The sequence below is a fragment of the Telopea speciosissima genome, chromosome 11 (genome assembly GCF_018873765.1).
Source record: "Telopea speciosissima isolate NSW1024214 ecotype Mountain lineage chromosome 11, Tspe_v1, whole genome shotgun sequence".
Classification (NCBI taxonomy): Eukaryota; Viridiplantae; Streptophyta; class Magnoliopsida; order Proteales; family Proteaceae; genus Telopea; species Telopea speciosissima.
Window position 1 is genome coordinate 10,798,631 of NC_057926.1, and position 16,970 is coordinate 10,815,600.

General features: G+C 37.2%; 1 protein-coding gene across 2 annotated transcripts; it reads left to right on the forward strand.

The window, feature by feature from the left end:
* The first annotated feature begins 2,399 nt into the window (after nucleotides 1-2,399).
* Nucleotides 2,400-10,604, forward strand: LOC122646773 (60S ribosomal protein L38). 2 transcript variants are annotated; one of them, XM_043840371.1, is made up of 3 exons: nucleotides 2,400-2,410; nucleotides 8,355-8,538; nucleotides 10,452-10,604. In XM_043840371.1, the coding sequence occupies exons 1-3, from the start codon at nucleotides 2,408-2,410 to the stop codon at nucleotides 10,472-10,474; spliced, it is 210 nt and encodes a 69-aa protein (XP_043696306.1). In that variant the 5' UTR covers nucleotides 2,400-2,407; the 3' UTR covers nucleotides 10,475-10,604. The 2 variants fall into 2 exon arrangements, with proteins under 2 accessions (XP_043696306.1, XP_043696308.1); XM_043840373.1 differs by lacking the exon at nucleotides 2,400-2,410 and adding an exon at nucleotides 7,281-7,344.
* The last annotated feature ends 6,366 nt before the right edge of the window (nucleotides 10,605-16,970 follow it).

The window sequence follows — 16,970 nt, forward strand, 5'->3', positions numbered from 1 at the left end:
AATCCCTAAGCGATACACACGCGCACAAAGGCGTGATCAGATATAAAGAGAAAGTCGGATGAGAGCTAGAGAGTGAGGGGGAGAGAACGTGAGATAGGGGAAAGGGAGGGCTCCAACAATCTGTTATGTGCAGCCTCCCTCTCTTATTATATATAAGTGTGGTCCTCCTCTAACCCTTGTGGGTTTGTGGGTCCCACGGATATCGTTTAACAGAAGAAATTGCGAAGAAGATAAAATAAAGAAATTGCAGAGGTGGAGAACAGTTTACTTTGAAGTCATACTAAAATTTTCTTTATGATAAAGTTTCGGAAAACCATTGGCAGATCTTGCACTAGGAAGGACTTGGTCTCCTGAGATTCTATCATTAGTCAAGTAGAACATGATTAAGATACTACTTGAACACCCCCCCAATTGATGTTAATAAGCTTCGTGGTCAAAAGTTAGTATAGCTTGGTGAATTATTCTGTTGGCTTGAATGAGTAAGCTTGACTGCTACTAAGTTTGGACTAGATTGCATACATTTCTATTGATTTCAAAGATGAACTGTTACCTCTTTGGGCAGGCCAATGGGACATATAGTAGATTCTTTTTTCCCTTTATTTTTGAACTTCTTTCTGGGCTTAATACAATTGTTAACTTATTTACAGAATACTTTATGAATGTTTATTATTAATCATTGGAAGTTCTTTTGAGAAACAAGGACCATTTATCTGTCTCAGTGGTCTATTGCATATGGGGAATTTCATTAAGATTCTGTCTTAAATAATTGTTCATTGTCAGTTAGATTCTGTCTTGACATAAATGTTCGTAACATTACTTATATTGCTACCCTTCTACTGTTTACTTGTTGAAATGCTAGGCAGTAACTTGTGATGTACCTTTTGTGACACATTTAAAAAAAAAAAAAATAAAATCTTGTGAATCTTAATGAAGATGAATATTATATATTGATGGTAATGTGACACTTTACTTTGTTGTCCTTCATTGACCTCCTTATAATATTTTAAAATAATTTGACTTGAGTGGCATGTTGCTTGGTTATTCTTTTCTAAGACTTATCATAGATACTAGTCTGGAGTTCTCATTATACCTTTTCAGCCTTCTAGTTTGGTTGTTAATGTTGGCTTCTTTTTTCTTCTCTAGGTTTGAGTGTGCAAGACCTGTAAAAATGGGTGGCAGCTGACCCTTTTTGGAGACATTAGGGGTGGAAACCTTTTTTTTTATTTTTTATATTAGTCTTAGTTGTTGTGGATTTTGAATTTTGCTTCTTTTAATGAGAAAAAATATGTTCCCTTTTCTTCCTCTACTCTTTGGATTGTAGTTCTCTGATTTTTGGTAAGAGTCAGATATGACTTGTATTTTTTTCTCAACAACAATTAGATCAGATTTGGTATCTTATGTTGCATTACATTATTTGATTTGGTAGGTGAGATATATCAAGTGCTAGGCTTCTGGTTTGTTGTGGGATCTCGTTGCCTTGTTCTTCATTTCTGCCTATTTGACTCCCCCAACCCGAAGTGTTTGTTATTATTCGGAAGACTTGAGTGTCCCAACCAGTGGATGCACTGCTGAAAGGGGTTTTTGTTCAAATGAATGGCGGCAAGGACAACGTATGCTTAGGCTACGTTTGGTAACGGTCTCAAGAACGTTCTTTGACCTTTTTTTCGTTCTTTAAGAACAAAAAAATGCAAAATCGTGTTTGGGTAATCGGTTCGTTCTTTTGTTATTTAAGAACGAACCGGAGGGAATCTTGATGAAAAGAACGTTCTTTACAGACTGCCTCAGACACGGTCTGTAAAGAAAGAGAACAAATAACGCCAGCAACTATCGAGGAAAACTCTTGATTTCTTCTTTTCATGAGTTTAAAGTTCAACTACAGGGTTAGAAGGAGACCTACAACAAACTGTAGGAGCCTCAAGGTGAGGCCTCTCTCTCTCTCTCTCTCTCTGTTTCTCGAGGAAGCTTTGAGGTTATGGTTCGGTTCTGATCTAACCTAGGATTTTGTTTCTCCCAATTTGTGGCAAAAATTGGATCATAATCAAAGGAACGAAGAGCCTGTGGTGTTAGGTCGGAGAACTCTTATCAAAAGGTATGGATTTTCCACGATTTGAGCAATTTTAGGGCTTTTGTGGTGGTAGGGATGATAGGGTTCCTGATGAAAATTGATAGGGCTTTTGAAATATTTAACTTTTGGATTATGAAGAAAGAAAAACCCATGCTTACAATCAACCGCTTTACTTAAATCTTCATGTTCTAATGATTCCAGCTAGGGCACTTAATTTATGGGTGTTGCTCTCACGTTTTCCATTTCTTCTTAAATGCTCCTCCCTCTCTCTGTTGTGTATTGGTTGTTATTTTTCCATTTTTCTCTGTGTGATGAAATGCTCTCTCTTTCTATGCCTAGTGAATGGTTTGAGAAACCCTTGATTAACCAGGTTTCGATGCATGAGCTTGTAATGTTTTCCTTACAAGCTCATGAATCAAAATAAGTTACATCTCACAAAGTTCAGGACCTGATATTATTGATGTGGATTTTGAGGAGAAATGAAACAGATCCGTAGTTGGCTGTGAGTCATTTCTTGATATCTGGTCCACAGAGAAAGGAAGGAAAAAAGAAAAGAATGGAATTGACAATCTTGTTTGCCTCCTTGTTTCAGGTTCATTATAGGTTTCTTGTTTCTGCTTCTTCTGTAAATTATACAGTTAATTTAGGAATGAGCAATATGCTAATTTTGTATAGTTGTGCTTTTTAGTTTGAGAATGAAAGGAAGATAGGAGAACATGTATAATTGTCTACAAGGTTCTCTAATATTAAGCAATATATGAAGGAGAGAGCTGAGATTTTCAGCAATAGAAGTTCTGCTCTTTGAAAATTACTTGAAACTTTGCCCAAATGAATGTCTTCAGTGTATTGAAATCAGCATTCATGCACCATAAGAAGTGATCTGCTGCAGAATTCATGTATTGAAATCAACAATCAGGTTTGAATTAAGGAAGATCTAATGGTTAACAGTGTAACACATTTCGAAGATTTCAGTGCATTTATTTCCATTCTATTTCTAGACTATCAAAATAGAGTTATAAAGAGTCATGATCTCATACAACATCCAAGGATCTCCAATGTCCTTCAAAAGCTTTCTCACGATGCTCTTGATTTTAGAACCTTGTCACCGGCTAGCATTCAGCAGGCACCATTATACACTATCTACAACCACTCAAGGTTGTCTGAAATCTAAACCATGAGTTTCACAAGGTATCTAGATTTGAGGATCTCCAGCCACATCCACGAGTACCTTCTTATCTTCAATCGCATCCACCAGCACTGAGAAAGTAAATTATACACTAGAAAACACAACCCTTTATGAAGTTTTATCAAACCCATTCAATCCAGTGTGTTAACCCCAGAAAAATGGATCATGCAACATTTATGGTGGCTATTATTTGCCCCAGATAATCTCAGTAATTTATGAGATTATCTGGGGCAAATAGACTTGATTTGATGTCAGTGTCTGAATTTTTATTCAAGGGATATCTGTGGTCTTAAAAGTTGAGATCCAAAGTCAGGTTATCTCAATGGTTTATGGATGTGGTAGAATAGATTGGTCTCGTCTATTTCACTTCTTTATTTTTTTTATACACAATAGTGGTTGAGGCCACCATTGGCAGCCCCAATCACCTACAACACACACACACACAGGGGGGAGGCCACCATTGGCAGCCCCGACCACCTGCAACACACCTACACCATTGGCAGCCCCCCCCCCCTCCCCTCCCCTCCCCTAATCAATGAATACTTGATGGGTCTTTAGCTCAAATTGGTAGAGCACTTGGAACATGAGCATATTCCAAGGGGGTGGTGGTTCGAATCCACCAAGGCCCTTTTTATTCAACTGTTCATAGCATAGTCAGTTATAGCACTAATCCACACAATAACTCAATTTTAATGGCATCATTGAAATTTGACATATTTTTATAATTACTTTGCTTATGTTAATGAGATATTTTAGTTCATGTTCAGGTTGGTAATTTATTAGATATTTTAGTTTATGTTAAATATGATTATGTTGGGTTGATAAGAGAGAAAAACATTGACATTTATTTTTTGGTCTTAATATAGATGTGGATGGCATTATTGTAATTAATATCAAATTTTGGAAGAACAGGTTTTACCAATCACTATTTTCGTTCTGAACACGTTCTTGAGACCGTCACCAAACGTAGCATTTTGAGAGGAGCATTCTTTGTGGGTGAGCGCAGGAGCCATGCACGCGGCAGCCAATGAGAGTGCTGGCATCTTAGGAGCGTGATTTCCGCCTTTCATGGGGGCGATGCGTTCATTCGCCCCCACTGTGTTTGGGCTTAGCCCGTGTCCCCTACAGAGAACTTTTCTCCATGATTTTGAATCAAGAGTCACTTTGGGAATCATGGATTTAGTACTCGGTATCCACTTACTGGCAATACCAATGGATCTGGATCCTCGTTGGAGAGGATCTTTTTCCCAATACCAATACCAAAAACGAAATGTACCGAGGGTTATAGGGCTATAGGGCTTATCGGTCCAATGTGGGATTTTAGATATGCTTATGGAATTGGCCTTCGTATTGGCCATTAAAAATCTAAAAAATAAAAATTGTATATTTAGAAAATTTATAAAAAAAAAAATGAAAGGATACAAGTTATCACAAGAGTCTAAGTTGAGGATTCTTAGATGAGCTCTGTTTGCGCAAAGTGCAAGTAGAAATTATCCCGATTATCCCTAGTAGGCTACAAGTTAATTGAGGGGATAAAGCTAAATCATTGAGGTAAAACCTCGAACATGATGTAACAATTAACTAAGAAGATTGGACGTACCTTGCACCATTCATTTGTTGGAGATGATTTCGATACAGTTCTTTATGATTTTCTCCGTTTTGATTTTAGATCTTCCATAGCACCTTAGACCTCCGTTTTGCTCTCTCTCTCTCTCTCTCTCTCTCTCTCTCTCTCTCTCTTTCCCTTTTGTGGTAAAGTGGAGAAGAATATAAATGAGGACTACGGGGACCCAAAACATAGTATATATAATACTGTCCTGACCTTAAACTCTAAACCACAATAGGTTGGGCCAACATATCTCTAAACTAGGGAGTGAACCGAACCGGTCTGGGTACTTGATTCTCACCAACTAATTAACCTGAATAATTAATTAAGCCCATAATTCTTACAATCTCCCACTTGAGCTGCATTAATTATAAAGATGTCTATTAAGTGGTGTGACCATAAAATCTCATTAAAGTAACCACTATAACTTTAATTTAGTTGAAAAATCCACTAATATTGAACAACAGCAGAAGATACATCTTAACATACGACACGCAACTTTATATCATTACAGATATAAATGAATTTACCAACGTAAATCTTGTGGGATATAAACACGAAAATAACGACATATTCTGCAGTCAAACAAATGTCATTCCTTGTAGGTTGTTAACTTTATATTAACCTATATTTTGACAAACCGCCTTTAATCTGGGGTTAATATCTAACTGTGGTTTATCGTCTATAAACTGTGAAAAATACCACCTATAAACTGTGATAAAATCGTCTATGAACTGTGATAAAATCGCCTTTAATTTGTGGCACATACTACCTATAAATTGTGGCTATTACCGCCTTGACAACATTGGTCAAATAGAACCACAAAAGAATTACCAAATAATATGAACTTTCTAATGCTGGGGTTTTTTTCAAATCTAAAAATACTATAAATCTTAATATGGTAAAACATTGTTAAAACTCAAAAGTGCGGTAAAATATTCATTTATTTTGATGTCCAAAAAAATATTTTCATTCAGTGTGACTTTGACAGCATTCGTACATACCAAATTAAGTTTGACCGGTACATAACTTCTTCAATATAAACCAGATTTAAGTAATCTTAGACTTGTTGGAAAGCTATCAAAACAAATGTTTCTTGTTGCGTGTGAAAACCTCCGGTAGTGGTTCGCCCGTGGATGAACCTGCAAAAACCAAGCAATGAGCGCAAGAGGTGTGTGTGGCTCGGCCTAGGACTCTCCGATGCTCAAGTCGGGTCTTCACCGCGACAGTATAGCTGCGTACTAAAAAGCAAGATGTGGAATAGAGCTCCATACCAGGTATTTATAGAGTAAGGAGGAGATGAGACGGTTGGGAGAGTCCTTGTATGGTAGGAGTCCTTCTTTCGGAAGGTTCTCTCGCGTGAGAGCGGAGTGGAGAGTTATTTTCGAGGTCGGACTCTTATTAAGGTAAGAGTCCATGTAGAGTGTGATTACGTTTTTGGCTGGGATCGTGGCTCGGTCCTTATCCGTGATTCTCGGGATGTCTTGACGTGGCCGGAGATCACGATGGGGTGCTATGGGAGCCTCAATGGAGGAGGGCTCGGCCTACGAGGTCGGCCCGTGGGGTCGGCGATGGAGGTCGGCCCGAGAGGAGGTTGGTCTCCGGCCTCGATCACCGCCAGCTCGCTCAAACCAGGCTTTGTCGGGTGACTTATCGGATATGGGGTCGGCCCAATTTCCCTGCTCGGCCCAACTCGGTTCTCGGGTGGCGGGTCGGCCACGTGGCGACCTCCGATAGGTGGGGTGTTTTATGCCTCATCATTTCTAACAAATCCAAGATTGCTTAAATCTGATTTATAATGAAGGTGTTATGTTCCGGTCAAACCTTATTCGATATCATGTCCAAGAATAATATACAGTATCAAACTTGGATCAAAACCACACATATTATTTTTAGTGTTTTCTATGTGAAACAAATGCATGGATTGGATTTAAAATATAAAAAATAGACAGCACAATAAGAGTCGAGGCAAAAAAACAACTTCTGGGCCTCGAAACCAAGGTTCGAGTTAGCTTGAAAAAAGTTCTAGGTTTCGATCAAGATATAGTCGAAACCGAGACGAACTCGATTTTTGACTGATCGAAACCTAGTCGAAACCCAAGTTTTAGAACCTTGCTTACAGGAGGATACCTCTGGTAGAAGATAAATTAGAATGTAAATACCTATTCTTTTCTTTATTATTAGTATATAAAAGCTCATTTCTTCCAAAAAATAAAAAAAATGTGCTAAATGGGCTGGACTGAGATTGGACCGTTTATTAAATGGTCGACCCCTTTTTCAGGTGGAACCGGTCGAGTGTGATCCGGGTTTAACACCCCTATGCGTACAGGGTGATTGCCGAGGTCAAAACCGGTAATATGTAATCCCGAAGGGGTAAAACACGAGTAAGGCTATGCATTCACCTCTATATATAAATCTTAGGTTAGATTTAGGGTTTTGAAACTTCGGAGTTCGACTGTCAAGCTTCTCCAACGATCTGAGAAAATGGTAATTCGATATCTTCTCCAGCGTTTCGATAACTGCTAGATTCATTCATTTGATTTTGTTCTGTTAATTTTTCAAAGTATTTCTTCATTTGCTTTTAGTTGTTGAACACCGGTCCTTGGTATCTTCAGTCACTAGAACTGGTTTTGTGTTTGCCCTTTTGTCTGTAATTTGATGCGTTTTCAATCTGATTTTATCTATGTAGCAAAGGGTATCTGTTTTGTCTATGATTTGATGTGTTTATAATCTGATTTTGTCTGTGTAGCAAAGGGTATCTGTTTGTTGACGTTGTTTATCGTGTTTTGGGTTTTATTTGTTCCTCGTTTCTTGTTGCTTTTGGTTTTCTTTGTATGTTCTGTTATTTTTATGTTAATGGTGTAGTTTTCTCTTGGGACTGAAGTTTCTATGTCGTTGTTCATAAATCATCTAGAGGAACTGTTAGGTTAGCAATGTAATATGGGGTCTGTAGGGAGGTTGACTCACTAATCATTGTTAATCGTCTCTCCTTTGTTAGGCCGCTTCTTGCCTTATGGAATAGGATTAAGTGGAGGCTAGGGTTAGAGCTTTATGGTAACGTGTTCTGCTTTTGTTACAGATTCATGGATGTTTTCTTGTGTGTTCAGAGGTAGTTTAATTCTTTTCTATCTTTATATACTGAGTTTCAATCTTTGAATTATGATACTGTGTGATTTTCAAATTCTCATGATCTTGCAGTAGTTAATGTGCTGATTGTTGTATGGTCTTTTTGGTTCTTGTGTTTGGATTTTCAAGAATATTTCTCTGTAGCATAGAAAATGGCCTGTGGTTAACTTTGTGCCCATTTATTACCGTATATATATTTCTGTTGTACTTTGAGATTTTTTTTTGCATTAATGTCTAACTACAAGAAATCATGAGGTGTTGGAATTGGGTTTCATGGTGGGTAGTAATCTATCCGTGAATGCCTGATTGGCAGGCTTTATGCTTGACTCAGTAAATTGTACTGAGTATTCTAGTTAATCTTCTTTCTACAGCCAAAGCAGATACATGAGATCAAAGATTTCCTTCTCACTGCGAGAAGGAAAGATGCACGGTCTGTTAAAATTAAGAGGAGCAAAGATGTGGTGAAGTTCAAGGTTCGCTGCTCCAAGTACCTGTACACGTTATGTGTTTTTGACTCAGAGAAGGCCGATAAGCTGAAGCAGTCTCTTCCTCCAGGTTATCATAGTTTACAATGATTATTTGCTTCACTGTATTCGTATCAATTAATGAGTTGAAAGTGTTTAATTCTCCATATACCCAGTAATTTATTGATCCTCTGAGGGGAAAGATTTGTGCTGACCAAGGATAGATGTTGATTGTCTTTCCACCTTGGAAACTACTCCGTAGACACATGCTACATTTTCCACATCTATGGTGCAGCTTTGCTGCTATACCTAGAGACAAGCCATGAATCAAAACACTATGCATTTTATTTTTTGAGCTGGTTGATACTAATTATATCATTTTCTAAAATATGTTTGCATGTCTTATCATATTTTATACTTGTTGGAAAATTCTATTCTTTCAGGCATCGTAGTAGGCTTTGTGATGTTCTTTGGTTGTGTTTGTTTAGTTTTTATTTTTTAGTGTATCTACCATTGTGGTCTTATATGCTTAGTCACATGCAGATTGTCAACTGTTTTTGTGTGCTGCTACAGTTGAGTAATTTTTGTTTGAGGACAAGCTCTCTTGGTGAAGTATCCTAGTGCATCCTTACTCCATCTACTTTTGAATGGGAAGGTTTTCCCGGTCTTGAAGGACAAAAGTATATTGTTTTTGTATGTCCCTTGGTAAACATGATAAAGAAAATCAGAGGTCGAGGTAGTTTAGGCTAAGTGTAATTATAATGAATCTTCATTGATATTCCTATGTAGCTATCAGATTATGTTCTGGAATTGACCTAGATACTGATGCAAACGAATTGTGTTTATATATTCCTTGGTGGAATGTTGATGTTCTTATCCTACTCAGCAACTCCTCCATTAATGTACATTGCTGTTACATGGAAGGCTAGAATACATTCCATATTTACAAAGTATATTCTTTGTAGTTTTTTGCATGGTTGTTCAGGATTTAAACTTGTCCTCCTACTTTCTGTTCCTTTCCTTTTCATATGAAATCTTCACTTATCTATCATTAGTTATATTTTAGATCGATCGTCATAAACTATTCCTTGGTAGCTGTAAGGTTAAGATATGGAATTTGCCTAGGTACTTGTAGCATCCATTTTTTATGGAGGGTTGTTTTCCCTTGATGGATCTGACCAATTGTGGTCAGAGATGTTGCTGGTCTTTCCTTTTTTGGAAACACCTCAATCAATGGTGGTCTCATATTCCACTATGGGGAGCAGCAATGCTGTAGTTATCTCTTTGGACAGGGCATGAGACATATTAGATTCATTCCTTTTAAGCTTTTTTCCAGGCTTAATACAGTTGTTAATTTATGTACAAAATACATTCCTAATATTTTAATTCATTAGAAGTTGTTCTTTTGAAAAACTAGAACCATTTAATCAGTGTCTGGTGGGTCTATTTTGCATATGGGAATTGTCACTTGGATTCTCTATTAAGGTGATGCTTGTCAATTCTCTGTTGGTAATGTTACTAATATTGCTATTAATCTACTGTTTACTTGTTGACATTGGTAAAGCTTGACTTGTTACATCTTTTTTGTGTTTGCAAAATCTAGCATAATTGAAGATGAATTTGTATATTGATAGCATTCCACTGTACTTTGTATCTCTTTATTCAACCTCTATATAATATTTTAGAGGGAGAGGGCTCTCTGATCAAGTGGCATATAGTAGTGTCACCAATGAGGTGCTACAAAATGGCAATGTACATTGAATGGCAGCGAGGTCATTTCAATTGACAGATAGACACAGGGTACTAGTGTATCCTGCTGCAGTGGAGAGAACCTTTTCCCTATTTTAAAATAACATGACATGGGTAGGGTATGTTGTATCGGTACTGCTTTTCTAATTTTCATCTTAGATACTAGTATGGATTTTTTGTTTTGTTAACCATTTCAGCCTTCTGATTTTGTACCCCTCTTCTAATTTGGTTGTTGATCTCTGTTTTCTTCTCTAGGTTTGAGTGTGCAAGACCTGTAAAAATGGGTGGAAGTGGACTATGTACTACGGAGACATTAGAGCAAGAACTTGTTTTTACTTCCATCTTAGCTATTGATGTGGATTTTGAATTTTGTTCCGTTGAATGTTAGAACATTACATTCCTTCTATTCCCTAATACTCTGATTTTTGGCATGAGTCTAATATATGACGTTAGTTTTCTTTACTTTATTTTTCTTATGTCAATTTGTTCAGTTCTGTCATTCAATGTTCCATCACATTCTCTGAGTTTATACTTGGAATATATCAGGTGTTTGGTTTTGGATTAGTTGTTGGGTCTTGTTTCAAATGTGAATTTTATTGTATTCATTCTGATTTTTATATTGTTAAACAGGGATTTAGTTCACAGTATCGGTACTGATATTGGTTGGCCCCCAAGATTTTGATATCTTATTTTTGTACATAGGCTACATAAGGGAAATGTAGCCTATGTTGGTTGCTGCATCCCACGAGGAGTAAAACAAAGGGATAGGGAGCAAGGCAGGGTGGGGGAGGGTAGAAGTGGCCAAGCTGAGGAGCGAGCTCTGAAGACAATGACAACTGTCTCAGAGCGAGAGGACTCGAATCTGCTGGAGAAAATCCTTCCCCCCAGTCTGAGGTTTTAATTGATAAAGTAAAATGATAGTCCAGAAAACTGATTCAGAACATTTGTAGTCGTGCGATAGGGATAAATGTCATTAATGGCATGATCGGGTTAGAGTCCAATCCTGTTAATCCTGAGCAGGTTCTTATTTGAACTGATTTGAATAGGTAGGAATCGTCCAGTTTGGTCAAAATTTAAAATGGATTTCTGTTAACAATTAAACAAAGGACGGGGAAATGATTTCTGTTAAAAATTAATTAATAAGTATAAAAGTTTGTTTAAATAGAAGGACAAGATCGCTTCCTGGTTTACATATTTTCGATTTTCATCTTTAGATGTAAATAATCATAATCATGATGTTGTGGTTATCTCTATCCCACTCATTTATCTGGTTAATCTAGTTTCGATTTTCCTGTTTTGTTATGCTCATGATCCGACTCCAGAGACCTAACCAAATCATTTATTCAAATAAATGTGATCCAAATAGAAGGGAATTTTATTTTGCCCGAGGGGGTAAAGATAAGATAAAACAAGTCAATCGGGGAATACATCGAAGATTCAAAAGAATGGAGATGAAAGAAATAGACAAAGAGAGGCAATGGTTGGACATTAAAAAAATGCTTCAGCAACTCATTTTGAGACTTGCAGGATCAGTTGCCTGTCCATCCTCGACCAATGGCTCCACAGCAACACTTTTTGTCCGAGTAAGCACAAATGAAAATACTTTGTGTTGATGGTTTCAAGTCATCATCCGAAGTTTTGTTTACTCTGGACAGTTTCAATGTGTAGTTACTATACCTCTCCAAAGCAAATATTCTTTTCAAAAATTCATATCATGCGAAGAACAGCGCTCCTTGAGAGATATACATAACCAATCTCGGAGTAAGTCCCCTGATATATCAAACATTAACCAAAAGGAATACATGAGCAAATTAAAATAGTTGACAAACAGAGGTTGAAAATTACTAAACTAGAGTTCCAGAGCTAGATAGGCTGAAGAACCTTTCCTAGAATGCTAATTAACTTCACTTACGAGATTGAATCAGTTTAAATTCATGAGAGCATGCTTATCAGATCTTCTCAGCTGCCCCCAGAGTTCATGGTGACTTCTCTCTAATACATACCCTTAAGCTAGATTCCCTGTTGTTTTACAACTATAATATTCTTCTGATACTCCTTCATTTGCTGTTAGTTACATCATTGGTTCAGATCACAAACCCAAAGACACCCAATTACTGGTCCTCCACAATGGTAAAAAACCTTTACACTATTTTGAGAACACTGCACAAAACTATATAGTCCCCATACCTGTAGAGACCTCCCAGCCCCTCATGCTTCGCTATCTCCTGAAGGGCATGAAGGACACCATCATATTGTCTTAGAGATCCAGGGATCTGTTCAGCAACCAACCAGAAATATAAAAAATAGCCCCACATAAACAACCCAAATTTCAACATATTACTTATTGTTCTATAAGACATTGGCAGTAAAAGTTCAACTCATGAAAGTTGACTCGGTGGCTAGCAAGTCTATGATGATGTTTAAATGAAGCCTACAGTTTTACAGTTCTTTCTTAAACTTTGGGTTCATTCTTTTTTCGACCAAACTTAATGTAGTTCAGGGTTCTAGAAAGATTGTAGAAACAAGATCTACAATTATTCCAGGGTCTCTATATAGAATCATCAATAGGACAGAGCAGGTACAAATATTTGATGAGACAAAATTAGAATAAGGAAGATGACCAATCACCTATACTAGGAATCTGAATTCAGAGAAGTGAACCAGAAACAGGGGTTCCACCTGTTTGTTATGGAATCAAGAGAAATAAGAAGTAAGAAGAAGAATAGAAGAGAAGAGAAGGTAAGATCACACCTGATAAGAGCAGATCTGAATTCAGAAAAGTGAACCAGAAACAGGAGTTCCACCTGTTGTGGAATCAAGAGAAATAAGAAGTAAGAAGAAGCATAGCAGAGAATAGAAGGTAAGATCACACCTGATAAGAGCAGATCAGAATGCGAAGGAAGAAATCAGGTTTTGGGATACCAATCCCGTTTGTGAAGCTTAACAGCTCCAAATGTAGATCAACCAAAAGAAGGGGAAATAATCAATTGATTGAATCCAATAAAAAGTAAAATGGTGTTTGATAAACCTGTTCCAGGAACGTATCCAGCTCTGTAATTTTATTTGTTTTTTATTCCTTTGATAGAGTCGTAGTGGTGGTGAAAGGGGGGGAGGGGCTAGTAGAGAATTGGGAGAAATCTGAGAAGGAACTCAGAGTTGCAAGGGGGAAGAGGAGTGGGTCACACGCGCACAATAAACTTAAAATCAGGAAATTCTTTCCCATTTAAATGTTCCTGCAAAATTTTTTTTTAACACATAAACCTGAAGTGATGTTTTTGTTGATTCTTGAATTTTCAGAGTTCTGATAAAGTTTGTCTTCCATAAGGATATGATCTGTATTCTCATCTGTGTGAGTGTATGGTTAAGGCTAGCAAAACAAGGAAACAAGTGAATCCGAAAATTCCAGCAATTCAAGCTGGGTTTTTTTTTTAACCAAAGAATCAGCATAACAGAGCATCGAAAAATTAGATTTAAAAATTGAAATAAAAAAAAAATATATTTTTTTTTATAAGAACAGCAGTTATTTTACTAAAACAACTGATAAAAAACATAGTGTTTGTCTTGCGCATAAGTAGCAAGATTAAAACCTATAGCTAGACAGAGGTTATCCTTGTACAAGGTAAAGATGCTGTTTTGACTCCTATCACTTGTATACATTAAGTCTTTAATACAATTATAAGGCCACGGAAAGTTAGAAGGGGATGGAAGAGTATTGACTATGGATTCATTTGTGCACCAAATCTCCTTTATCTCGAAGCCTAACTGCGCTGCATGATCTAAACCTATCCTGATACTGTACAATTTAGATTCCCACCATGACGATGATTCCATTTTCCTTGTAGCAAAACACAAAAACCTTCCATCTAACAAAAAAATGTACTACCAGCCTCCCAGTCTTACTCCTGGAGTCTAGGTTCCTGCACACATTAAAATAGGATATTTAACTTGAGGAATAGATGACCAATTTTTTAAATCATAAAAATTGTCTTTCATAATAGGTACATCATCGGAATAGAAGGGGGTGGGGTAAAGCTGTAAATCCGCTACCCATCGATTCACTTGGTTTATTACCCATAACGCATTTGGTTTCTCAAAACCAAACAAAACATTGTTCCTGGCAGACCAAATAAAATAAAAAGTAATAATAAAAACCTCAAAAAACCAAATATGGGAGGCCTTATCTAGCTGTATTGAAGATCGAAAATTAAAGCAAAGGTTGCTCAAGGATTTGTAGACCAGAGATTCAGTACGTAGACCAAGAGGTCCAGCCATCCAAATATGTTTGACCCAATCGTAGGAAAGGAATAGATGCCAGTAGGATTCAATACAATTTCCACAGAAGGCATAGTATGGGTCGATTTGACACCATTTTGAAACAGTCGCCTTGACCGGAAGTCCTGCATGTAGCAAACGCCAGCAGAAAATTTTAAATTTGGGATGAAACTTCAGTTTCCAAAAGAAGTTCCACCAAGAGGAAAAACAAAGCGAATCGACAGTCGGAGGAGTTAGAAGAAAAATAGCAACAAGTTTAGTACTAAATTTACCATTTTTGGTTAAAGAGCACCACCAACTGTCATTAGAATCATTTAAACTGTAATTAAAAATCACGGGGTGCAAGCTAGTCGGAATCATGGCTTTAACAGAATTACGAGTGAAATTGTCAGCAGTGTTAATCTGGGAGATAGTGACCTGTTTATTTCTTATGGATAGCTCAGTTTTGAAATAATTAATCAGACTGCTTGGAATTGATTTATTCCATTTATCAGTCCAAAAGAAAGTGGTCTCCCCAGTTCCCAACATTCTAATAACCATTTTTTCAAGAGTGGGAATGATATGGGAAATACTATTCCAAATTTGTGAACCTTTCTTGGATCTGGTGGCCGGGTCAAAGAACGACGTCTTCGAAAAATATTTTGCCTCAAGTGTTTTGGCCCAAAGTGAATTAGGTTCAGTGATAACCCTCCATCCGAGTTTAAGAAGCAGAGCCTTATTGTGGTGTTCAGCCTTGCGAAAACCAAGTCCTCCCTGGGCTTTAGGACGACACATTTTATCCCACCCAATCAAAGTAGAGTTTCTCTTACCTTGCTTATTTTCCAACCAGAACTTGAGATGGATAGAGTCAATATCCCTACAGATTTTCCCAGGTAACAAGAAGTAGATCATAATAAAAGCAGGTGTAGAGGCTAATGCCGATTGGATCAAAACCCTTCGACCTGCAAAGGATAATAAGTTCGATTTCCAAACAGTCAACTTCTTTTTCATTCGTTCCACTACCCCGCTAAATTCCCTCACCTTAGACTTGCATGGAAAAAGGTTAGTCCCTAGATACTTAGAGTTATCCCCCATCTCTTTAATCCCAAGAAGGTTAGAAAGAGCCACTTTATCAGAAGAAAGGATGTTTCTGCTAAAGTGTATTCCACTCTGAGCAAGGTTGATTTCCTGGCCTGAAAGATCAAGAATCGTTTAATGGTCAGGAAATCTTCTGAAGAAGCCCGACAGAAAATAAAAATGCCATTGGCAAACAAAAGATGAGTAATTTCTGGGGCCCCATGAGAAATCTTCACCCCTTGAAAAAGATTCAAATCACGATAAGCAGAAATCAGATGGGATAGTACTTCCAAGGCAACAATAAAAAGATAAGGGCTAAGAGGACATCCTTGACGAAGTCCTCGAGACGCAGAAAAGTGGTCAAATGGGCTCCCATCTAGTTTAATAGAAAAGGAAGTTGTCGAAATAAGAGAATTGATTAGATTCTTCCAATGGTTTTCAAATCCCAAAAAATCAAGCAGAGAAGTTACAAGGCCCCACTCCAATTTGTCATAAGCCTTAGACATATCAATCTTGTTGGTTGCAAACCCTATTTTACTCCTGGTATGTTTAAAAAAAATAAAAAATTTAATGTGCCAAGATGATATTATCAGAAATTTGTCGTCCTGGAAGAAATGCAGCTTGAAAAGGTGAGATGATAGACGATAATAAGGGTTTCAATCTGTTGGCAATTAATTTTGAAAGAAGTTTGTAAGTTACATTACATAAATTAATTGGTCTGAAATCGCCCACCTTATGTGCATTATCAGATTTCGGAATTAAATAGACCAAAGTGTGATTCATTCCTGAGGGAATGGATGCATCCAAAAAAAAATTAGAAACAAAGGAAGTTAAATCATTTTGTACAAGATCCCAGAATTTTTGAAAAAACACAGCTTGAAAACCATCAGGACCAGGAGCCTTGAAGGGTCCAAAAGAAAACACCACCTTTCTAATTTCTTGAACCGAAGGAATGGCTACTAAAGAAGTGCAATCCAGTTCATTAACCACTTTAGGAAAAAGACATTCAATAAAAGTAGGATCTAAAGGCTCAAAAGAGGTAAAAATTGATTTAAGATGATCTGCAAATAACAGAGCCATAAGCTTAGGATCCTCAACCTACTGACCAAGATCATTAATAAGAAAATCAATTCGCCTGATTCGCAAGTATATTTTAGACATAGCATGATAGAATTTAGTGTTCCTGTCAACATCCCTAATAAATAGTTGCCTAGATTTCTGAAGCCAAAACACCTCTTCAGCTTGAAAAATCCACTGGAGACGATCAGCGATATACTGAAGGGCCTACCTATCAGGGGAAACACTATCAGTTAATTGTAGAAACGAATCAATAAGGGAGCATTTCAGGTTGGACACATGATCAAACACATCCCTATTCCAGTTGCGAAGGGCATTCGAAAGACATGAAAGTTTACAATTAATAGGGTCATGAGAATTCGCCTTCCA

Excerpts from the sequence above, each read along its gene's own strand:
- LOC122646773 (XM_043840371.1), top strand. Across the intron at positions 8,539-10,451 it reads GAAGCAGTCTCTTCCTCCAG|GTTTGAGTGTGCAAGACCTG; the intron begins GTTATCATAGTT and ends TTTCTTCTCTAG.